Below are 22122 nucleotides of genomic sequence, written 5' to 3'. Positions count from 1 at the left end.
AGCTCAGCCTCGCAGGCTAACTGGTAGCTTTCCAACGCCGTCCTGGGCTTCTTCCGCCGTCTTGCTTCGCAGCGAAACGGCTCTTCGCTAGCTTGTTGGAGCAGATTCGCCGCTAGTCTCCTTCTCGGAATCGGCCTCGCTGCTGCTGTTTCCAAATCATGCCACAACCGAAAATTGTATAAGTTGTTCAGTAGTTTAGGCGGCAACCTTCATGTCGGTTCCGGACGTCTTGGCCACGCTCGGGTGGTTGTTGGCCCCGGTGACTTCGGACACGGACTGGCCACGGGCCTTGGCGGTGAGGGCGATGAGTTCCTTGAGCATGAGGTCGCGCGTGTTCTTGCAGAGCTCGTCGACGTCGGCGGTGGTGAGGCCGGTGGTGTCGATGGGGTCGAGGACTAATGGGGGAGATTGGGTGGTTAGTGTCTGGGCAGCATAAGGGAAGGGAGAGAGAAAGAAAGAGTGGCTGAGGCCAATGCTTACCCTTGATAGGAACAACTCCGGCGTTAAAGACCAGGTCCTTCACGTTAAGGATGTGGCTATAGTTGGCAACGACAACCGGCACAATAGGGACCTGAGCCTGAACAGCCAAGTGGAACGCGCCCTTCTTGAAGGGCAACAGCTCGGGCTCCTTGGAGTAGCTCCTGGTTCCCTCGGGGAACATGTAAACGCTCTGCTGCTTCTTCTGGATCTGGTTGGCGGCGCCGGCCATAGCGGCGCGCGCGTCGGTCTTGCTAGCGCGATCGATGAAGATGGAACCGGACAGGGACATGAACCAGCCGAGGAAGGGGGTCTTGCGCAGCGAGCTCTTGGCCGTCACGGAGCAGTACTTGGGGAACATGCAGCCTAGCATGAGCACGTCGAGCTCGGTCTGGTGGTTGCCGATGAAGACGGCGGGGCGGGTCTTGCCGAGGATGTTCTTGGGGTCCTCGATCTTGAAGCGGACGCCCGTGGTCAGCGCCATGACGTACTTGAAGGAGCGGCCGACGGCCCATTGCGCGCTCTGGCCGTGGCCGAGCAGGGAGAAGGCGATGGAGGTGAAGACGCCGAAACCGGCGCAGAGGAGCAGCGAGAGGTAGCTGGCGAGCGAGCGGGCCACGAAGGCCGCCTTGGGGAGGACGAGGGACAACATGTAGAAGCCGATGGTGAGGACGACGCAGCCTTCGAGAAAGTAGACCGGGTAGTAGAGAAGACTGGCCATGACAGCGGTGACTAGACACCCAATGGTCCTAGAGGTATGTTTTTATTCCGCAAGTGGGACTCGGAAGGGCGTCTGGGATGCGGCTAAAACGGGGTCTGCCCTGCGGAAGATCGGTACCTCGCGTGTGGTTGGAAGTATGACGCAGGCAAGACGGGGGCGCCGGACAGGTTCGGGGGTGGTAGAATCTGAGCCTGGGTCAATGGTTTAAGTGGTTAGTTTTGGAGAAAGACGAGACTATGGTCTGCTTCTGAAGCACGACGGGAAGGCACAAGCAGAAGTAACAACAGCTAGTGAGCAGACTTACAGCGGCGCAAAGTGTGCAGAAATCCTAGCCTTGCAGCGTTGGAAGCAAAATGTTGTTGGGAGAAAAGGATCAAGGACTTTGGTGCTGGTGGGAGAGGAGAGGAAAAGGCTGGCGTAGCTGGCGTGACACAGGATCTGGTGTACACAGTAAGAGGTGGTTTCAGTTGGGATATGTCTTGTGGGTGATTGTGATGTGTATTCACCTTCACCGACAAAAGAGATACAAGACGACGGCACGGGAGAGGCTGGACACACGGCACAAGCAACAAGACGCAGAAGCAGAAGCAGAGGCAGAAGCAGAAGCAGAAGCAACAAATGAACGACGTACCCGATGGGATGATTCCAAGAGTGTGGGGTTCCCGAATGAACCTGAACCGTGGGATGACTGCCGTTCATGCTGTTTTGATTGGTTCCTCATGCTAAAATCCCCACAGAATTTCCGTCTTGTGCACTGTCGTCACAGCTTCCGAGGTTGGTCCCTGTCAAGCCGGGACCGTGTCTGTTGAGGCTAATTTTTTCTCTTCAGAACCCCTTGGAATCTCTTTGATCAGCCGTATAAGTACATTGAAGACTTTGTTCTTTGCAACGGCTGAACCAACACTCTAATCAACACCAGTTCTATTACACTCGATCAGCTGCCACAGGGCCAACCCTCCATCCAACCTACCAGACTGAGGACGAGGTTGTCTTCACATGTTAGCGTTTGCGTGTGTTAGTGTCACTACGAGCGGAGTTAGGCGTTCAACAAATCTTTGGGGATCTGATGACATGATGCCAGGCAGGTACCAGTGGTGCCCCAGATTTGGCCAGGCCAATCCTTCTTCAGGTGCTCGACCGCGCCCAATCTGATCAATTGGGTTAGTATGATACGTACTGTTTTGGCAGGCAAGGCGTTACACCAATACGAGAATTACGGGTGTAGGGGCGGTGTATTGTAAGTTTGATACAGATGCTCCCCTCGCTCTCCTGGTGTTCTTTCCGCCATGCCCGCATCAGATCATTTCCGTTCCTGCGGCCCGCCAGTCCTCCACTGTTCCCCTTACCGTCACGGTCGCGGTCTCACAGTCGGTCACTGCCTAGACAACCACCTAACTAACAAACAGCGACCGCCCCGGCGTTTCAACCCCCGACTTCAACACCGCCGCCGACCGCATATCACTCCCGTCGCCGCTTGTATCCATTTTCACCGGCGGAATTCTATCCAGTAACACCTTTGCCATACAACATATAACACGATAACCTCACGTGTCAAACAACTGCGATTGCGATTGACCACTACCACCACTGCAACCTAACCCAGGACCAACTAGGTATCTGGTCACTTGGTGGGGGGTCCACATGATATCATGGTCTCAGTCCAGCACATGCGACTGCGATAATCAACCATCCGTCTTCCACAAGACCGCCGACACAGCCCTACCTCCAATTGCCAGACAGCCGCCATGGCCGCCTACCGACGGGGACAACCGTCCCTCTCCGTGCGATTGCCCCAACCTTCGGCCTCGGCTGTCCTTCCCGACCTGCCTCCCATATCGGCCCTGTTTCTGATCGACTTCGATGTCAAGGCTGGATATACCATTGTATGGAAACAAGCAGTGCCCGGGCTGGAACTCGATGGCGTTGTTGAGTACAAGAGTCTGCCCTCCGGCCTTCACACCGTCACCGACGACTTGGTTTACTTTGTCCACGAGGGGGGACATGCTGGCTTGAGCGCCTTCGTCAACGCCAGGACGGACGAGGAGGAAAACCGCCATGCCCGTATGATTGCTGTTGGTGTTTTGGTTCCATTGGCATATGGACGACTGGGGAGGTCATGGCGCCATGCCGACCGGCTCAAGGATATTGCTAGGTAAACGACGGTGCTGTGTGCTTTGGCTTTCAACATCAGGCGCTAACACTGGATCCCGACATATAGCAAGCTTGTTGTCGACCGTCAACAGACACATCTGCTGGAGGACTACTGGGCCCAGAATGGGATACGGGATGGCGCTCACCCGCCGCCACTGGCCGAAGCCGCGCTGGACTCGCCCGCCCTGAGCTACAAGGGGGGCCGTCCCGGTCCCGCAAAAGGCCACTCGAGGAACAGGTCCGAATCAGACGGCACCGTCTTGATGTCCTCATCTCACAGACTCTCACCTTACCACCCTGCTTGGAGTTTAACTTCGCTTCTTGACACCTTTGGACCCCTTATCTTTCCTATTCACCGTGCTGCTCTATTACGCAAGCGTATACTAATTTCTACTCATGCTCCTGTACACGAAGCCTGTAATTTCGGTACGTTATGTGGAACTTTGGGTACCTGCTGGAAAATTTTGCTTACATACTTTGCTAGTGTACGATCTCTCTGTCTTATCCAACATCTCTTTGTCAGTCTCCGATTTGGTGGATCCTGCAGCATCGACCCAACGTCTACGGCCGCTGTTCAACATTGGTGTTCACGATATTGGGTACCTTCTAGAGCACCACGCGGCAATGAAGCGTCATTTCAGAGGCGACAACCATGAAACCGACAATGACTTTGCGTCTAGCATTGCTGCGGAGGAGGCAGGATCTGGATGGGTTGCTTGTACAACGGACACCATCCTCACCATCAAGGATAGTCTATGGGATATGCTTATTACATTACCGCCACCACACTCGGGCAACGCCAAGGAGCGCATGTGGCCAACTGTCGAGTGTCCCAAGGGCGTGCCAGTGAAGGCGACACAACGAGATCTGAGGAGGTTCAAGTGGCTGAAAATGAGCCTTGCTCGGATTGACCCAACATCAATGACGACACCCCACATTCCTCGCAGTCCATTATCTGACAGAACAGGACAGCGGTCGGTATCAACACCTCTTGCACCCAACAGAACGCCGACAATCTCCCTTTCCAGACCAACCGAGACCGCTCGACCGGGCACTGCAACATCTCAAACACCTCCGCAGACACGAGCCAATTCAGACGATGACGCCGAGAGAGTCGTGGAGCCGACTACGTGGGCGGCGCTAGCATACTCCGGGTTCATATGGTGGGCATCAGCAGGCGAGCAAGGCCACAGTGACGAGGTAGACGAGTTAGCGCACGACAGCGCTTTGCTTGCCGATCTTACAGGCAACACCCCAAAGATGACCGGACGCACACCTAGGAAGACAAGTTTCGGCGCTGCCTCTTCAACCGGCAACAACATCGGAGAGAGGGGTATAATGGAATCAGTCTTGTCACTCACCGCCCAGCGAGACGGAGCACAGGAGACATCCGATGACGAGCAAGCCCGCATTGAGCTGGCTATTATTGCCTACTTCCATCGTCTGACGACATCCATGCTCTCTGTTTTGGCAGACCTCGTCAACAGTGCGGACGATGATGATCTGCTTGACCTCGATATCGACCCTAATGCGGTCGGTGAGGAGGAGTACAGGGATGATTATAACGATGACGACGATCAGACTGGATTGCTATATGGTCAAGAGCAGTCCGGAATTCAGGGAAGTCGTCGTGAGGGTGAAGGCGAAGAAGAAGAAGAAGAAGCGGAGTACGAAGGCAGTTTGCAGGGGTGGGTAAGAGTCGATAGCGAAGCGCTGGCACACATGGGCCTGGACGTGTGGAGCAAGAGTGACGCGGATTTTGTGAGCGAGTTGACAAAGAGGTACTTTAGGAGGAGGGCGTACGTGGAGAATAAGGGTGTTGAAGTTTGTGGGTTGAAGGTTTGTTAAGCCTAACCCCCTTTTCAATCTGTTTTCGTTTGTTGTCGATCAGGACATCGCTGATGAGTCTTCTTTCTTTTCTCTATTTCCTCCTTTGGCGAACTATTGGGGCCGTATGGCGTTAAACCTTTGGGAATGGGAAAATGGGACAGAGTATTTGACTTCTTTGTGTGAAAGACCGTATGTTTAATTTCACAAGCCATTACATATGTTTCACCAACTTTCTCCTACCAAAACCCCTGTTGGTTGCCAGGGAAACTACTGACAACACTAACATCCCGATGAGTCCCATTCCCTCCTCATCACCCGCCACCCACCACCCCCCTAGAACTAAATCTTCGCCCCCAAAGGCCCCAACGCCCTCAACGCCTCCCTCGTCCCCTCCCCCGTCTCCTTCACAATCCTCACCACCTCCCTAAACTCCGGAATCCCCGCATCCCCCATGCACTCATACATCCACCCCTCGCTCGTCGTAACCGTCACCCCTTCCTGCCTCAGCCTCGCCAGCGCCACGGGAATCTCTTCTTTATTACAACTAGAAACCCCATCCGCAATCACGTAGATTTTCGTCTCGGGATGTTTCTTCAGCAAAGCCAAGCAAGTCTGCGTGACGCAGATGTGCGATTCGATCCCCACCAGAGCTATGTGCGTGGGAATGATGGAGGGCGAGGAGGAGAATAAGGAGGCGAGAGAGGGGGTGTACATCCCGAAGAGGGTTTTGTCGAGGTCGGCGGCGACGAGGGGGTGCGGTTTGTTGTCGTTTTCGGTGGTGAGGAAGGGTTGGAGCTCGGAGACGGTCTCGCCGAGCTTGGCGCGGGTTTGGGTGGTTATGTAGATGGGGATGCGGAGGACGTGGGCGAAGCGGAGGAGTTTGGTGGTTGTTGAGACGCTGGGTGTGGGGAAAGGGGTGGTGTAAGTGAGATGGATGGTTGTTGGAGTGGAGGGTGGGTGGGATGGGATGGGATGGGATGATATAAGGGTGACTTACACTTTGTCGAACTCGTGGATGGCGGTGCGGAATTTCTCTTGGATGTCACAGACACTGAGAAAAGAGAATGGGGTTAGCGGAAGAATTGGAATTTGGAAGAGGGGAGTGGATGGAGACGTACAAGAGAGCTGGCTTTTCTGGGTAAGATGGAGGAGTAGTTAGTTTCCATTGATGAAGTTTAGAAATGAAGAGTGAAGAGACATTCTGGGAGGGCCTTTAGGACAAGCTGCCATATAGGAACATACCGAAGCCTCTCTGCGGAGCTGGGTGGGTCATGATGGATGAACGTCGTGTTTGCGAAAAGGGTAGATTGTGGGAAATTGCTGAGGTAGATACCGCAATGGTTGAGTGTCTGTAAAGTGATTTAGGAGTTATGCTCCTATATAACAAAGACAAGGAGGGTCTTGCGGCCAGGGACACACTCATGTTTGATCACAGGCAGGCGGGGATGGGCGAGGGGTACCGAGTTCCGGGGGATATGATATGCGGGAGGAGGTCGCTCTAAAGTAGCGGGTAGGTAGCCGAGGACATGCCGATGTAACCCCGCATCCGGAGCTCGCTGTAGCGTCACCGAACGAACGAGCAGACAGCATCGATCAAGACTTGGCATTAATGGATCTGATCTTCAGATACCCTCAAGCATACTTCCTATTTCAACGTGATTCATATTTTCCATCCGAGCTGCCTCTTATTCCGTCCCAACACCTCTCTCTGCCTCCCACATCACTTATTAAAGTAAGTACCTAGGCACGCAAGCTTAGCACTCTTCAACCACCCCAACTTCCCCTCCCCCGTCTCCCTCCTAATCTTGAACAACTCATCCAAAAACGCCGGCACAAACGTTCCCGGGCCCTGGACATCCCTTCGTTCAGCCGCCCTCTCCGCCGCAATCTCAAAGTGCATCAGCGCCGCCACCGTAGCCACCAACTTATCATTTGGATAAGCCGTCACGAAGGCCGAGATGACGGTCCCCAAAACACAGCCCGTGCCGGTAACCATCTCCAGGTAGACGTGCCCGTTGTCGATGCGGAACGTGTGTTGCCCGTCGCTGATGTAATCGGCCTCGCCCGTCATGACCACCACGTTCTTCTCGCGCAAGGCAAGGTTGCGGACGAGTTCGGCCTTTTGGGAGACGTCGAGCTCCGAAGAGGAGTCGACGCCCCGCTGCTGGACCGTGTCGTGTCCGTCGATGCCGTAGACGGTGCGGATCTCGCCTTCGTTGCCTTTGATTACGTCGAGGTAGCCGTGGGAGAGGATGGTCTTGACGGTGGCGCGGCGGAGGGTGGTGGCGCCGGCTCTGGGAAGGAGGTGATGTGTTAGCCGGTCGGTGTTTTAGAGGCGTCAATGGCAAGACAATCGTCCTTCAGTTTTCGTGGAAGAAGACACGGAAGGGAAATCAATGAATGCTTGCTTACCCGACTGGATCGTACACAACTGGTTGACCCACCGAGTTGTACGCCCGCAAAGCCTTCAGGTAGTTCTGCAGCCCGTCTGGGTCAACGGTGCCCATGTTGACGACTAGTGCGCCCCCTAGCTTGCACAAGTCGAAGGCTTCTTCAGCGTAGTTGGACATGATGGGCGATGCCCCAATGGCGAGAGCGACGTTGGCTGCAAAGTTTTGCACCACCTATGCATACAACGAACGACCCAATTAGTAAAAGTGCCATGAGATAGTTTCCAAGGGCACACACGGAATTGTCCTTACCAAATTCGTCATATTATGTGAAAGAGGCTTCTTCCTAGCAACCTCCAGCACCACCTCCGGCACAAGCTCAAGGATTTCCCCCACCATCTCAGCTCTCGGGTTTGGTGGCTCCCTCACAAAAGGCGGCAGCGAGTTGAACAAGCCGACCAGGTTCTTTGCCGCCGCTTCCGGGTCCGGAGCAGCCACGAGGGCGCTCACCACCGCGACGCCATCAAGCTTCTTGCTCGGGGCCTCACTCTGGTACACGATCCGCTGGAGGTTCTCGGCGTTGATGCCACCGATACAGACGGTCTTGACGTGGTCGTAGCCGGCATCCGCCATGGTTTGGAGGATGTTGCGGACGCCGGCGGCGCCGATGATGTTCTTGGTGTTGGTTTTTCTGTATACATACATGTATGCGATTAGCATCGAAAGCATGGCGGTATGTAAGCTCGGCCTCGACATGATTGATGATGAGGTGACGACGGTGACATGTGGAAAAGCTTCTTTCTCTCTACTCACGTTGGAGTGGCATAGACGGTGCCAATGCCAAGGTAATCCGCGCCGCCTTTGCAGGCCACCATGGCTTCCTCTCTGGTGCTGACCGTGACTCCGATGATGGCGTCGGGGCCGAGGAGCCGTCTTGCGGTGGATAGTTCTGTGTAATGAAGTTAGCTTCCTCTTCACTTCCTCTTTGGGCATATCCAGGTGAGAAGCTGACGATGAGAAACTAACCCATATCATCCTGCCCAATGTGAACACCCTCGCACCCAACAGCCAGAGCAACGTCGATGCGATCGTTGATGAGCAGCGGGACGTTGTACTGCTTGGTGATGGCGTGCAGCTTCTTGCCCATGGCAATCATGTCCCCCGTATCGCTCGTCTTATCGCGGAGCTGGACGATAGTGGTGCCACCCCTGACCGAGGCCTCGACGACCTCGCAGAGATCTCGGTCGCCGAGGATGGCGGGGGTCGAGTCCGTTACTAGGTAGACGGCATAGTTGACGCTGTCCCGGTCCATCCTGAAGACAATAACGGCGTTGCCGTTGTGAGGGACGATGCGGGCGAGTGGTGGTTAAGGGGGGGCCTGTAGTGTAGAGAAATGTTCCAAAGTGGAAGTGAGGAGTCTGTAAGTACCGCTAATACTCAAAGGCCTTAGTTAGGAAAATGGGATAACCCTATTGGATTGATGCCTCATATGCACTAAAGCCGCCTTGCATATGCAGCTTCTCTCAGCCAGGTTTAGTAAATCTCTTACGACTGAGTACTTGCGGTATGAGTGGTCAAAGATTCGAGTGATTTCTTGTATGCGTCCAGTGTTTGGCTATCGTAAGTTTACTGTGTGTGGACTTGGACAGGAGGTTATATCACTCAACGTTACACCATAGAACTTAAACTTGGCAATCGCTCATCACGATAACTATCTTAGCGATGATGCATCACAGATTCAATTCTCAAAGGTTTGATTTGAGATCGAACACTATTGTAATGTTTTCCCAGTGAGTGGTAAAGCCTGCACAGTGCGATAACCTCCGTTACTTACACCGCAGCTTGATGCAATACCTGTATGTTACGCATGCAGTACCACATGCATCCCCGATCTTCGAGGACTCAGAGTTGACACTCGAAGCTTTCCAACCCATAATGATTACTGTTGAGCATGTTCGTATTGATTCACAGATTTCCGATGCCTTCCTTTTCCATCAAACCCAACCTGCCCATTAAACCCTTGATCCGTAACCGTTCGTAACCAGACTATCCCAACCCATACCTTGACCATCAGATTAATAACATAATATTACAGTACCATTCATCAACATCGTCAACCTTTTACCTTCCATCCTCTCTGTTATCCAACACAACTCTCCTAAGAGAGAGCAGGACTCTTCCTAGCATTAACATATCTCTCCACATAGTTCCTCTCCTTGAGCAACCACCCGCTCAACGCCAGCGCACCCGCTTCCACGGGGATCAGCAGGATGGACAGGTAGATACCCGCCTTGCTCTGCTTGCACAGAGTCCCCCAGTTAGGCTGCGTCCACATGGGAACCGCCCGCCACCGGCAGGTCCAGGACAAGAAGGTGTCGACGGAGTCGGAGGCGTTGACGGAGTAGAAGAATATGACGGCGATGAGAGCGGCGACGAGGGAGATGAAGGGAAGGGCGAAGGATAGAGAGACTTGGACGATTGAGGCTGTGCGGAGCTATGATGGCATGTTAGTTTCTTCTACAAGAGTGGGTGTGGGAAAAGGGATACAACATACAAATTGCACCTTGGCAAAAACCAAAGCAACCATGTGGAGGACAGTGATGATGGCGCTGCAGGCAACTAGGGCCACGGCTGGTTGGATGTTGAACTCCTGAGGCCAGAGGGAGAGGAAAGATCCCGGTAGAGGCTTGGTGTAGTTGTAAACAGAGAGTGTGTTGGCGGAGACACCGAGGACGGTGAGGCCCATTAGGAGGCCCAGGAGAGTGATGGCCGTTTGGACGCTGTCCAGGATACGGACGATGCGTAGCTTGTTCTGCAGGTGCTTATCTTGCGAGGCAACCTCGAAGAGGTCGGAGGTAGACGGCGCTTTTTCGGACGACATGGTGAAAGTCTTTGAAGATGGAGTTGACCGATATGAAGTTTAGCTTAAAGGGTATATAGACTGTTGTTGTTTGTCCGTATATAGAGCTCTGCTCTCTCCTTGGCTTGAAGACGAAGGGATAGGGGGGAAGGTTAGTTGATGGAAGGATATGACCCGCAAAAAGGAACCCAGAGAAACGAAAAGGAAGAAAAGAAACGAACAGCTCAACGGTTCGATGGAGACGGATGGAAGACTGTCTCTGGAAGGGAAGATCGTCAGGACTCAGGAGTACGGGACTGTTCTGATACAAATACCTCTGACGGATTTCAAACCCATCACTAGAAAGGGTGTGTACAATCTTTTATTCCTTGGCGGCTAACCGCCATTGGCATTGCATCACAGCGCCGGGCATACCACCAAGTTAACCCGGGGATGGGATTCTGGGATCTCTTGGATCTCTCGGTGCTACCGTCCGGTAGCGTGCCCGCGCACCTAAACGCCCGTCATCTCAGTGTCATCTCGCCTTCAGATAGATGAGCCGATGCAGTGTTGTGAGGTAGGGGGGTAAGGATGCCACCCTCCCATTGCCTGATGGTTGTCATGTTTCTCTTGATGGTCAATTATCCCTCCTTGATCGGAATGGCAAAGGAGATGGGGAACCAGAAATAGTGCCCTCTGACCATGGGATTGGCTAGACGTAAGATAGACGCAGATGAGCTTGCAGACATGCAGTGTGCGTGCGAACTTGTGTGATGAGCGGTTGACGGTTGGATTGGTGTTGAACATGTGCCGGCGCTTACTGGCGAGAAAGGCAGGGGGGTTAAAAGCCGGACGAGTGAATGTTTGGGCCAATAAAAATGCGTAAAACATGGCTGAAACAGCATTGGTGGCTCGCTAGCGTCTGCAGTGCGCTTCGAAGTTTGGCCTAGGGCTAAGCTGTGTGAGCCCCTGCAGCTGTCAGCGGGCTAAATTTGACATCGTGGGTAAATTGATTTGGCCTTCTTCTGGCATGCAATCTCCCTCGCTTGTCAGGAACAACTTTCACAGACATCGAATTCTCAACGACGGAAGTAGAGTATCCTCTGTTACAATGGTAACTTCTTCTAGCTGCATGCGAGAAAGTGGCCGAAGAAGCTTTGGGAGACCTTCTAGCCAAGTTCCAGAAACCGAAGCGTCCAGCAAACTCTACGAACTTTCCTCGTTCTAAGCCTCACACCTCACAACTCATCCCTCCCCGCAACTCTAATCTTCACCCCCGGGATCGATCCTGATCCAGTCCTCTTCATCACCTTTCTCGTCGCCTTCTTCCCCCCCTTCACCACTCTCACTCTGTTCTTCAGATCTCTCAAAACCTCGTCTCTCCCACTCCCACTTCCATTCCCATCCTCTCCCTTCTTCCCCTCGTCGTTGGACGACGACGACGGTGGAAACCAAGACTTGACCCTTCCCAGATACAGATCTAACCCCCATTGCTTGACATTTGACTCGGTGATGGGTTTGTCTTTGGGGTAGTGATAGATCAGCTTTTCTATCTTTTTGTTGTTGTTGTTGTCGTCGTTGCCATTGTTACTCTTCCAGGGCCACACAACTGCCCCTGTTACACCATCCCCACTACCATTGCCATCACCTTCACCAGATTCCTCCGAGTTTTCGGAGAGACTGAGGAGACCCAACTCTTTCATCAAATCGGGAAACAAAATTGGGTCGACAAGCACGATTTGCAGTGAGGAGTGGTACTTCGTAGCAAGCGCGGAGAGTGTATGTCGGAGGTTGATACGTTGCTGGTGAGGGGAGCGTGCGAAGACGTAGACGGTTGGGAGGGTGTTCTCCGTCTGGTTAGGTAGCGAGTTAGTAAGATGTTCGTTCCAACACAGACCCCGATAACGGTGAGTGAGGCATCATGGAGTATAGTAGGCAGAGCAAAAAAAAGTACAACGAACCTCTCGTACCCTCCCATAATTCCACTTCGTCAACTCGCCAATCACGGGTCTGGCCATTTCTTCCATCCACTTCTCCAACTGTTCTCCTCCCCCCTCAATCACCACTCCTTTAGTCCCAGCCTCAAATTCATCATATTGAGGAATAACCTACGTCTCAACCCGTCCCTCAACCCCACCACACCGCAAGCACACCGCTTTTGTTGGCCCTGGAGCCGAACTACTTCCAAGACCAAGTCCAAGTCCGGGATCACTCCTCCCCATTTCCTTGATCATCATCTCCTCAAAAACACCGGCAGATTTGACGTTTTCGATTTCGATAATACCAAACCGTAAAGGCTCATTCCGCTGAGTACTATCAGCAAATGATTGGAAAGTACGTTTGAGGGCCGTGACAGCGTTCTCGGCAATGGAGGAAGAAGAATCAGGGGCGGAGGAGCTAAGAGACGAGGAGGTGTCGAATATTAATATGAAGAGAGCTTCTTCTTTGTCGAAATCGGAGGAGGTATGAGAGTCAAAGGTGGTGGTATCGTCGTCGTTTTCCAATAACTGTTGGGCATTTGGTAAGCGGACGAGGAACTTCTTCAAATCATCTAAAGTACGAATCGGAGTGATCTGTGACGAAGAAGACGCCATGTCATCAAGTGTCGTCGCATCAAAAGCCTCATGTTGCCAAGCAGAGACGTTCGAAAGGAATGCGCTTAGCAGACACGCCGTGTGTAAGATAAAAAAAGGATTGACGATCATTGCGTTTGAAGATCATGAAGACTGAGAAGAGAAAGGTAGACGGAAAATAGGAAAGGGGATAAGATACCTCATGTTGAAAATCGTATCTGAACACTCGACCATCCAACGTAACTTCGACCTTTCTACATTAGGCTCGTAGTTCTTTGGTTCTCCCCACATGAAACACCAAGATCTAAAAACAGGGAAGTTTTTCGATCTATCCCAAGATTGATATGGATGTCACAGTTAAACCCGAGCGTGGAATCCCTAAATCCCTGCTCTTCCATGTTATATAAACATATAAACAACAGCTTTAGTCATCACCACCGAATGGCGCGGTATAGGAACTCCGAGTCAAATACAACGCCACGGTACGAAGTACCTGCAACCAATGCCTGTGTAAGACTTAACAAAACCAATGCTTTTTATATCCCTGCCTTTCTTATGCCATCCATCCATTCCTTATCCTTCCTGCCTGCCTGCCTGCCCCATTCACCCACGTATGTATGTATATATACAGTAGTGTGTATAAAGATCTCTTGACATGCTAGGTATGAACAATTGCAAACGCGCCGCGCAGAACGTAGTTGTGTAGAGTATTCTAGAGCCTTATGTCTCCGTCTCAACAATGATGGGCAATCCATCACTTATCACCTCGCGCCCTTCTTCTTCCCGCTCCTTGTCGTCGGTGCAGCCTGCACCTCCACCTCTTCCTTAGCAGCGGCCGCCTCCTGCTTCTTCTTGCTTTGCTTCCTATTCCTCGCCGGGGGCGGTTCCTCTCCGTGGAGATGACCAATCTCCTCGATGGCCGTGGTGTTGACCCATGCGAGACACCTGTACGCTGGTGGTTCCGGCGTGACTTGTCTGGTTGTCGTGGCCGCACGGCTGTTGTTGTTGTTGCCTCTTGTGCTCCGCTTGCCCCTTCCTTTCGTTGTTGGCTGCTGGACGGGCGGCTCCTCGACGACGGCAGCAGCCGTGGTGGTGGCTTCAACACCCTCCATCGCATCTCCTCCCGTGGCACCGTTCTCTTCCTTCTTCTCTTCCTCTGCAGGCTTATCGAGACCCACGTATGTCTTTCGGTTCTCCATGCCCTTTTGGATTCGGTCTCTGTAATTGACGATTTCCTTCCTGAGCTTGATCTCGTTGACGCCCCTGGGATCAAGCCACTCAAGGAGCTTATCCACGTCCTCCGTGCGCTCGTAGAAGCCCCACTGCGTAGCTTTGAACACGCTGGTACCGCCTTCCTCCCTCTTCTTCCTCTCCGGCACGGTGATTCCGAACTTGGCCACATATTCGTTCTGCCACTCCTCCTTCATGTCGATGTACCCTTCGCGCTCCAGCTCGTCCGGCCCTTGCACCCAGATACAGCCGTTCGCGTACCCCGCATGCGCCGTGGAGCTGTCGGGCAGACCACCATACGGCATTCCGTTTCTCTCGAACCAGTAGTACCTGTTCCAGAACCGGTCCTTGCCGAGCACCCTCGTGCGGGGGCAGTCCGCCTCGCGAAGGTCGTTGTCGATGATGGCAATCTCCTTTTCGCATTCCGCAATCTCGTCTTCCTTCTTCTGGATGTCCTTGAGCACCTTGAGGAACTGCTTTGACTGCTTGGGCACCTTGGCAGCGGCCGCCGCCGCTTCCGCGCGCTGCTTCTTCTCTTCCTCCTTGCGCTTGCGCTCGGCGGCCCGGTCGTTGCCACGGCGCAGATTGCGCAGGCCGTTAACTGGCGTGCCGTCGGCATCCTCGACGTCGGAGTCGGGGATCTCGTCCGAGTTATGGGCTCCCCCTGTCAAGGAGATCTCGTCAACGTCCGTCATCTTCACGTCGCCGTTAGTGTGCGCTCCGTTGACGCCGTTGACCTTACTCGGCTCCAAGGGTGGACTGGGGGGAAGGTTGTCCGGGAGCAGGATCTTGCGTTGGTCGTTCAAGTTCTTGAGGTCCTCGACACTATCATTCATGTTAGCCATTGTTTCGTTCCGCATCACAGCTCATGGAATTGCACTTACGCTTGCTTCCTCTTTCGTTGCCACTCAATCTTCTCCTTCCTGTACGCCGTCATCTGCTCGCTGCAATCCTCCATATAACCTCTAATAGCCTTGGTCTCCGCAGTGAGCATGCAGATGATCTGCAAAGCCTGAACGCGGTAATTCACATCGAGGCTCGCATACCGCGCGCGCACCGTCTCGCGATTCGGCTCCTCATCCTCGACGGGAACAAGCTGCTCCAGAAGCTCCTCGCAGCTTGCGTTCAGCCTCTCGTTCTTGCTCAGCTGGTGTAGCAACCCGACCATGATAAGTTCCCAGCCGCCGTCCTTGAAATCGCGCTTCCGCAGGTGCTCGATCCAGTCGTAATCCTTAAGAACCTCCTCGGCACGGTGCTTGGGCGCATCTTCGGCCTCCTGCATCTCACGTTCGGCGGCCGCAGCCTCGGCAGCTAGTCGCTCAGCCTCGAGCTTAGCCAGGCTGCTGCGGGTCGCGCGGGCGGTAGGTAACGATTCGGGTTCAGGGGTGGCGGCGGCGCTGTCTTCTCCATCCTCCTCTTCCTCATCCTCCTCTTCAAGCTCGGGCAGTTGAATTTGGACCTTCCCACCTTCGGCCTCGGAACTGACAAGGATCTTGAGGACGGCGCAATGGATCTCGTTGAAAAGCTGTACCGGCATCTCCGACGAGGCGAGCTGCATGGCCTCCACAAAGTCGTCGAAAGTGAACGAATCCAGCTTGAAGATTTCGCAGTAAACGTTGAGGGTATCCCAGGTCTCGAGAAGGGGTCCTACCGACTTCATGAGTATCTTGCCATCGAAAGGCGCCTTGGCATTAGGTTCCAGGTCGACAGGCGGATCGGCACACAGGTACTTGAGTTGCGGTCGCGCGAAGCCACGAGACTCGACTTGCAGATCCTCGATGGGGTACTTGGGCGGCGGGGGCGGCGGGGGAGGCTCGGGCGCGCTGTATATGGGAGGTAATGTGTGACTGCGATACGATAGAGGGAACTGGAACGGATTGCCTGGCAGTGGTAAGTGCATGAACCCGCCCGGTTCAGGGCCATTGAAGAGGTTTTGTTTCCTGGAAACCACGCCTCCATTCTGCCGCGCCTCCTGAGCAGCAGCCTGAGCGGCCTGCTGAGCCTTTGACTTGTGACTCTTGGGCGCTGGCTTTAGCTCAGGGAGGCGGACCGGGCCAGTAGGACTAAACTGTCCGGGTGAGGTAGGGGTGTTATGGCTGGTGTGGCTGTTGAGTTCGATACCCATACCGCCTGGTTGCGACATCCTCTTCTGCGCCTGAATTTGCTTTCTCTCGAGCAACTTGTTGTCGTAGCGCAGATGAGGCGGAATTCGTGTGTCGATATGATATCGCTCGGCAATGTCGGTCTTAACCAACCAGGGAGCGCCGTTCCAAGCCTCGCGCGTTACTGTCTTCTTGATGAAAGAGCGAAGGACCGACTTGGTGAAGACCTTGCGATCGCGGAAAATCTGGGAATCGTTGACGGGCACCTCCTCCTGGCGCTCTTTGAGACTGACAAAGTAGCGGGAATACGGGGGAGCAGTGGAACCATCTGGTAGGACGGTACCTCCGAATCGAGTCTTGTCCCGGACTACACCATGTAGTTTCTCTCCATCGATGCTGACGGTAACAGTCTCACCCGGGTAGTAATCGTTCTTGAACTCGTCATAGATCTGATCCACCAGAGTGTCAATGCGAGACACAGTCTGGAACTGAACGCGTCGAAGAACAGGACCCTTGAGGGCCTCAGGAAACGCCTGCTCAACCTCAGCTGCCCCAGCAGTCTGCAGGTGAAAGGGTTGGGTTAGTCCTGTATGGAAACGCAGAAGGCTTTCTTGAGCTTCGCATACCTCACTTGATAGGGCTTCGAAGAAGGTTAAACCAGAGTGACCTGTAATTGTGCATATGAATCGTTTCTGTTCCATAATGTGAGTACGTATCATCCAGGGGTGACTTGTTTACTTGCACAGCTGTGCTCACCTGGTTGTAAAAGTCCATTCTATCTCGATGTTAGCTTCTCAGTTCACATATAGTTGATTTGACTTTTCTGTACATACCGATTGAGGTACTCCTCATACGTCACGAAGATCTCTCCCGTCTGGGGGATGTGCCAAACCTACAAGGCAACGTGTAAGCTGGCGACTGCACGAACACATGAGAGGGCAAAAGGAGGAGAGCATGCATACCTCTTGGTTGTCATCTTCAATATTCGGTACAGTTATAAACTGCACCGGTTTCCGTTTGAAGAGGACCTGTTTGGTGAAGATAGGTGAGCAACCTGAACCAGATGATAATGGAGCCATTGGGGAATTAAGTACCATGATGAAAGCTCACTCCTCGGGATTTCAGATGAAGCGGAGTTGGTGACCTTGGGTGAGGAGGAGGAAGGAAGGGAACCGACGTAAAGCCGGAAAGGTAGACCCCAAAGATGACGGGGTTAGCTTGAGAGGAGAGCAAGGCCGAGCAGCCTTGCACGTGTCTAGATGATGAGTCTAGATGTATCAGACCTATAAGAGCAAAAGTGGTGGTGAGCAAGTGTGTGATTGAGAGAATTGAGACGCGTTGTTGCGCCCAAAAGAGCGGTGTTGTGGCTCATGTCGCGATCCGTGACGGTCGAGTGGAGAGAGGGGAGTTGGGTTGAACAGGGTTGTCACGGGTGTGGTGTGTGGGTGCCTCGAGGGTAGGGTGCTAAACCCAAGTGCGTGGTGTGGTTGGGGACTCGGGGGGATAAGAGGAGAGGAGGTATGAGGAGGTATGAGGTATGTGCCATGTAGGTGGTATGTGGAAAGGTGTAATACGTACAGCCGCCCTAACACTTGAGGTGGTCTCAATGCTGCTGCAAGGCTGATTGAAGACTTTTTGGATCCAAAGCTGCGCTGCATCCGTTTAAAGCCTCGAATTCGTGGTGGTTTGAATTTGCGCCAAATCCAATGGAGGCCGGGAACACGGTGGGTTGGGTTTCGGATGCCGGCCGGGGGATGGTGTTTATCAAAATTCCATTCAATATCCCGATATCTTGGACAAGACAAAGTGGTGCCGTGGTGGGCGGATTGTGTCGATGCGGGAGCGGGTGCAAGTTGTGGGAGTTGTGAGGAGGAAAAAGTTGAGCCAGGGCCCGGGGGGAGGAGAAGAAGTGGAAGTGGGAGGGCGGGAGTGGAAGCCCCATGGCGCTGGGATGGTCGGGTGGAACGAGGAGGATGGACGGCAAATGGGAGCGTAGGACTGACTGGCCGTGAATGTACCTGAGAACCTGTGCCCGTGTTGGCGTCCGGGACCCGTTGGACCCGCCAGGGAGGGACGGGATGAGGGATGGCTCCAGCTCCGATGCCAGTGCGGCCTACATAGAGTGGGAGCCCTGGCCCTCTCTTTGCCCTCCTCCTCGTCCCCCGTACTGGCACCGTACTGGGCCTTCCCCCCCGAGCACCCCCAGGACCACTCCCCAGACCCTACCGGCCGCCCACCCGACAACTCCCCAACGTTCAAGTACTCGCCGTGCTCGCCGCGACGAGGGCTATCTGCTGACGGTTGAAGCGTTCATTTTGGTCCATTCTTCAATTATATATGTTGGCGGATGTACCCTCCAAAATTTGTTTTCCGAGGGTAGGGGTCCCGCATGCACCACTTGGACCAGGCCAGGTTCCAGGCAGGGCGGCCGCTCTGGAGGTGCCGCGATAGAGCGCGACTTTGATCGCAACCGATCCCGCATGTCGATCCATGTGCACCAGCTGCCCAAACAGCCCCCTTTTCTTATATGGGATACCAGGTTCTTGTTTGCACGATATCAATGACCTCAGACCAAAAAACAACAATGGCAAACCCATCCTAGCGACAAGGCCAAAACGCGCCTGGTTGCGCGTGTTGCGTCTGGCGGTGGTGCATGACACTTGCTCCGCAGCAAAGTACCGCGCTAGCAGGCTCAGGGATCTTACCTTCACACTTGGCCCCTCGACAGACGGGACCACCGACCACGGCCACCACTTTTTCACCTCCATTCACTGGCCCCTCCCCCAATTGACGTGCAGAAACTTCATCTGCAACATAGGGAGAACCTTTTGAGCAATCCAACAAATCAACAAACCAAAGCCATATATAAGGTCCGAATAAGAAGCACCAAGACAGGCCACGAGGTTACTATAGTATCAGATCGAAGATACGTACTTGTAGATCTGATATCGGATGGCAGATTCGCGCGTTCAGGGGTAAACAACAACTACTCGTCAGGTAACATTTCCACCCAGCTACCTCTACCTACCTCTACCCCTGGATCGTCTATAGCCTGTCTGTTCCTCCATTCAGTATGGATGCCAAATGGGAGTGGTTGCACGCAGTCCATATATGTCTTGTGGTTGGGTGTTTGTAGTTTAGACAAAGAGTACCTTGACGAGGTGCAAAGGAACGGAACCTGATGGAGTCACGGAAGAGTACTGTGTAAATGAGTGATAGCTCTATCGGTGAGCGGTAGATGAAAAAAAAGAGTCAGGGCCCTCCCGTTTGTTTGTGCAACCAAACAACAATTTTGGGCCGGTGGTCACCGCACATCAAAACAACAACAGGGGTACAACACAGCACAACACCGAGCGAACCGCACTGCATCGATGTGAGCGAGTCTCTCACCAGCGATCACCAGGGGTCCTGGGGGTATGGAAGAATTCGGCAGAAGCTCAGAAGAGAAAGAAAACAAAGTTGCCTGCCGGATCAAGCGGCGCAGGGATGTGGGGTAGGTAACTCGCAGGATACGTATGTACAGATGGTACAGTTTGAGTTTCTCCAAATCTCAGCCTTGCAGAAAACCACGATTGTCTCGACGAATCGACGAGCGCCAACGTTCAGACAGCAACCTTTTTGGTCAAAATTCATCGGTTCATTGGGTGCCAATTTTTGAAACCTCACGTCGTCTTAGTCAGCCGCATGGCTGGGTTTCAAACCTCCTCAAACCTTTTTTTGGAGGTCCAGGTCTTGGCATTACTCTTCAGTTGGCGGGTGCACCCGTGTCTTTGTTTTTGTGATATACACACACAGTACTGCGGGATTGAAGGTGAAAATAGTTCGCCAAATAAAAGAACAAAAGAAACCAAAAAAATATTGCAATTGATCGCTTGTTACGCAAAAATTCTACTCTGTAAAATACACCACCATGAAGCCCAACCAGCTGCCGACGACTCCTATCGCCGAGTACGAGCTGGTAAACATCAACGGTAGAAACTCGTAGCTCTTGCCAAAGATGATGCCATGCATCAGAGAGCAGTAGAAAATAAGGGGGATGCCGACGGTGATGTACGCCGTGCTGAGGCGATCAAACAGGAACAGTCTTTGGCGGGTAGGTGCCGGGGCAAGACGGTCGAACGCCATCAAGAAGAGAACAAGCCAGAAGATGGTATAGATGGTCTTGATAGGGAACTCGGCCGGCGTGAAGATCAATGGGAAGAGCGACACATGGCCCGCCACAGCCAAGGGTCTGAAGGCGCCCAGGTACCGTCGGTCCTTGAGCGCAATGAGGCTGAACGGGATGATGACCAGCAAAATGGCCTTCTCGTGGACGTGCCAGCCGAACAGGAACGAGGCGTACCCGCAAAGGGTGACTGCGCCGATGAAACCCTCCCAAGTCGGCCTCATAAAGAGCTTGATGAGGGGGATGGCCTGGAAAAGGAGCGTCAAGACAAAACACATGCGAGGTGTGATGTCAGGCAGCACCGCGAACGAGGTGTCTCCGACCAGACCGCGGGTAACGCTGTTGAGTGCATCCGCCTTGATCGGTAGCCCAATCCTTGGCGCGAGCGAGATCAGAACTCGGTCGATGAACGAGTACATGGCCCACACGTTGGGAGCCCAGTATGCATGGCATAGACCTCGCGAGAAGGGGAACAGGCGGCTGAAGATCTGCGGGATCTGGTTTCTGAGCGCAAAGGGGCCAAAGGCAGCCGCGAAAATGGCGGCGATTCCACCGCCCAGCTTGACGCAGTTGAAGAACTGGATCCTGAAGATGGACTTGGGGGAGAGGCAGTACACCCTGAGAAGGTAGACAAAGTAGGCCGGTGCCAGGTAAAGGTAGATGTGCTTCATGCACAACAGGGCGGCAAAGACGAGACCGCTAGCCAGCAGAGATGACTTCTTCTTGGCCAGGACCAGAGAGGCAATCAGAATGCCGTACAAGACGCCGTTGTACTGGAAATGGATGTGGTCGATGATGAGGAGACCGGGCGACAAGAGGATGGACACAGCAGCCGCCTGAGCTGCCCTCTTGGACACGCCATGTGTAGAGTCAACAAACCTAATTAGCCTTTCGTTAGCAGCGCACGTATTTATTTTCAAAGGAACATTGGTTCATACATCTGCAGCGCATAAACCAAGACCAGCTCCGTCACAATGACGGTCCATCTTTGAAAGTAAACGGTCTGCCAACTGTCGTACTCCAGATTATGGACCCAAATCATGGCCGGATCAGCCAGCTTGGCAACCTGCGACATGATCCATTCGAAGTAGGCGAAGAAGGGCGGATAGTCCAGAGTCCATTCTGACGTGTTTTCGTAGTACCAATCCCAGAGCGGGAGACTGTGAGTGATGGCCAGCCAGTTGCGATGGACCTCAAAGTCGGTGGATTTGCTGAAGGGGCAGGATCGTGTCAGTGATCTCTACGCATGAGAGATGGTGATGGCTTCCTGTACGGCGTCGCCGGGCCATCGGGGATCGCCGGGGCAAAGGATGAAAGGATGAGGCGACTAGGTAGACATACTAAGCTGGGAACAAGAGGATCTTGAAAGCCGCAGCCACTATCGCGCATTGCACGAGGGAAGGATATATCTCAGCCATGTCTCCATTTACTGGTGAGATAGGAGACGACGGTTATGAGATGATGAGAAGAAGTGCAAGGTGTCACTGTGGCCTGGTCCTATCGGTTGTCGGCTCGTCGCAGCCTGGGTGTCGTCGACGTCGGTCGCGTGTAATTTACGATGGGTCCGTTTTTAATTGTTTCACTCGTGAACCCTGACGGTCTGGCTAGGCTCTTTTGAGTTTTAAAGTTGCCTGCCGCGAGGTG

General features: G+C 53.5%; 9 protein-coding genes across 9 annotated transcripts; 1 reads left to right on the top strand and 8 right to left on the bottom strand.

Moving 5' to 3' along the window:
* Positions 1–195: 195 nt before the first annotated feature.
* On the bottom strand, positions 196–1198 carry B0H65DRAFT_429994 (acyltransferase-domain-containing protein; the record flags this gene model as incomplete). Its single annotated transcript, XM_062824855.1, has 2 exons — positions 196–395; positions 481–1198. 2 exons carry the CDS (start codon positions 1196–1198, stop codon positions 196–198), a joined length of 918 nt encoding a protein of 305 aa, XP_062679476.1.
* A 1384-nt stretch (positions 1199–2582) lies between these two features.
* Positions 2583–5204, top strand: B0H65DRAFT_262899 (uncharacterized protein). The gene is made up of 3 exons (XM_062822639.1): positions 2583–3350; positions 3417–3775; positions 3834–5204. Exons 1-3 carry the CDS (start codon positions 2944–2946, stop codon positions 5195–5197), a joined length of 2130 nt encoding a protein of 709 aa, XP_062679475.1. The 5' UTR covers positions 2583–2943; the 3' UTR covers positions 5198–5204.
* B0H65DRAFT_578263 (Isochorismatase-like protein) lies at positions 5205–6602 on the bottom strand (the record flags this gene model as incomplete). The annotated part of the gene is made up of 3 exons (XM_062830723.1): positions 5205–6077; positions 6177–6213; positions 6422–6602. The coding sequence occupies 3 exons, from the start codon at positions 6600–6602 to the stop codon at positions 5519–5521; spliced, it is 777 nt and encodes a 258-aa protein (XP_062679474.1). The 3' UTR covers positions 5205–5518.
* Positions 6603–6868: 266 nt separating this feature from the next.
* Positions 6869–8980, bottom strand: B0H65DRAFT_262715 (Hydroxyethylthiazole kinase family-domain-containing protein). Its single transcript, XM_062822636.1, has 5 exons — positions 8596–8980; positions 8383–8518; positions 7882–8260; positions 7592–7803; positions 6869–7473 (listed from the first exon to the last, which is right to left on the bottom strand). The coding sequence occupies exons 1-5, from the start codon at positions 8879–8881 to the stop codon at positions 6900–6902; spliced, it is 1587 nt and encodes a 528-aa protein (XP_062679473.1). The 5' UTR covers positions 8882–8980; the 3' UTR covers positions 6869–6899.
* Positions 8981–9656: 676 nt separating this feature from the next.
* On the bottom strand, positions 9657–10702 carry B0H65DRAFT_262719 (uncharacterized protein). Its single transcript, XM_062822637.1, has 2 exons — positions 10124–10702; positions 9657–10063 (listed from the first exon to the last, which is right to left on the bottom strand). The coding sequence occupies exons 1-2, from the start codon at positions 10448–10450 to the stop codon at positions 9728–9730; spliced, it is 663 nt and encodes a 220-aa protein (XP_062679472.1). The 5' UTR covers positions 10451–10702; the 3' UTR covers positions 9657–9727.
* Positions 10703–11460: 758 nt separating this feature from the next.
* On the bottom strand, positions 11461–12296 carry B0H65DRAFT_472726 (uncharacterized protein). The gene has a single exon (XM_062827161.1). It carries the CDS (start codon positions 12109–12111, stop codon positions 11647–11649), a length of 465 nt encoding a protein of 154 aa, XP_062679471.1. The 5' UTR covers positions 12112–12296; the 3' UTR covers positions 11461–11646.
* Positions 12205–13051, bottom strand: B0H65DRAFT_472725 (uncharacterized protein). Its single transcript, XM_062827160.1, has 2 exons — positions 12370–13051; positions 12205–12261 (listed from the first exon to the last, which is right to left on the bottom strand). The coding sequence occupies exon 1, from the start codon at positions 13000–13002 to the stop codon at positions 12517–12519; it is 486 nt and encodes a 161-aa protein (XP_062679470.1). The 5' UTR covers positions 13003–13051; the 3' UTR covers positions 12205–12261; positions 12370–12516.
* A 637-nt stretch (positions 13052–13688) lies between these two features.
* B0H65DRAFT_262692 (ATP-utilizing chromatin assembly and remodelling N-terminal-domain-containing protein) lies at positions 13689–17635 on the bottom strand. The gene is made up of 6 exons (XM_062822635.1): positions 17408–17635; positions 17276–17341; positions 17147–17205; positions 17070–17088; positions 15096–17005; positions 13689–15036 (listed from the first exon to the last, which is right to left on the bottom strand). Exons 1-6 carry the CDS (start codon positions 17408–17410, stop codon positions 13743–13745), a joined length of 3351 nt encoding a protein of 1116 aa, XP_062679469.1. The 5' UTR covers positions 17411–17635; the 3' UTR covers positions 13689–13742.
* Positions 17636–19945: 2310 nt separating this feature from the next.
* Positions 19946–22062, bottom strand: B0H65DRAFT_472720 (Dolichyl pyrophosphate Glc1Man9GlcNAc2 alpha-1,3-glucosyltransferase). Its single transcript, XM_062827159.1, has 3 exons — positions 21820–22062; positions 21417–21689; positions 19946–21357 (listed from the first exon to the last, which is right to left on the bottom strand). Exons 1-3 carry the CDS (start codon positions 21894–21896, stop codon positions 20202–20204), a joined length of 1506 nt encoding a protein of 501 aa, XP_062679468.1. The 5' UTR covers positions 21897–22062; the 3' UTR covers positions 19946–20201.
* Positions 22063–22122: the final 60 nt, after the last annotated feature.

This window comes from Neurospora tetraspora, assembly GCF_033439725.1.
Source record: "Neurospora tetraspora strain CBS 560.94 chromosome Unknown B0H65scaffold_6, whole genome shotgun sequence".
Taxonomy (NCBI): Eukaryota; Fungi; Ascomycota; class Sordariomycetes; order Sordariales; family Sordariaceae; genus Neurospora; species Neurospora tetraspora.
This window is presented reverse-complemented; position numbering and strand designations above follow the sequence as displayed.

Coding starts and splice junctions, on each gene's coding strand:
- B0H65DRAFT_262899 (XM_062822639.1), top strand. CDS start 2,944: ATGGCCGCCTACCGACGGGGACAACCGTCCCTCTCCGTGCGATTGCCC. Junction 3,351..3,416: donor CGGCTCAAGGATATTGCTAG/GTAAACGACGGT, acceptor CCCGACATATAG/CAAGCTTGTTGTCGACCGTC. Junction 3,776..3,833: donor ACACGAAGCCTGTAATTTCG/GTACGTTATGTG, acceptor ATACTTTGCTAG/TGTACGATCTCTCTGTCTTA.
- B0H65DRAFT_262715 (XM_062822636.1), bottom strand. CDS start 8,881: ATGGACCGGGACAGCGTCAACTATGCCGTCTACCTAGTAACGGACTCG. Junction 7,804..7,881: donor CACATAATATGACGAATTTG/GTAAGGACAATT, acceptor TTGTATGCATAG/GTGGTGCAAAACTTTGCAGC. Junction 7,474..7,591: donor GTTGTGTACGATCCAGTCGG/GTAAGCAAGCAT, acceptor CCTCCTTCCCAG/AGCCGGCGCCACCACCCTCC.
- B0H65DRAFT_262719 (XM_062822637.1), bottom strand. CDS start 10,450: ATGTCGTCCGAAAAAGCGCCGTCTACCTCCGACCTCTTCGAGGTTGCC. Junction 10,064..10,123: donor TTTTTGCCAAGGTGCAATTT/GTATGTTGTATC, acceptor ATGCCATCATAG/CTCCGCACAGCCTCAATCGT.
- B0H65DRAFT_472726 (XM_062827161.1), bottom strand. CDS start 12,111: ATGAAAGAGTTGGGTCTCCTCAGTCTCTCCGAAAACTCGGAGGAATCT.
- B0H65DRAFT_472725 (XM_062827160.1), bottom strand. CDS start 13,002: ATGGCGTCTTCTTCGTCACAGATCACTCCGATTCGTACTTTAGATGAT.
- B0H65DRAFT_262692 (XM_062822635.1), bottom strand. Junction 17,206..17,275: donor TTGAAGATGACAACCAAGAG/GTATGCATGCTC, acceptor GTTGCCTTGTAG/GTTTGGCACATCCCCCAGAC. Junction 15,037..15,095: donor CAACGAAAGAGGAAGCAAGC/GTAAGTGCAATT, acceptor CATGAATGATAG/TGTCGAGGACCTCAAGAACT.
- B0H65DRAFT_472720 (XM_062827159.1), bottom strand. CDS start 21,896: ATGGCTGAGATATATCCTTCCCTCGTGCAATGCGCGATAGTGGCTGCG. Junction 21,690..21,819: donor ATCCTCTTGTTCCCAGCTTA/GTATGTCTACCT, acceptor CTGCCCCTTCAG/CAAATCCACCGACTTTGAGG. Junction 21,358..21,416: donor TTGGTTTATGCGCTGCAGAT/GTATGAACCAAT, acceptor AAGGCTAATTAG/GTTTGTTGACTCTACACATG.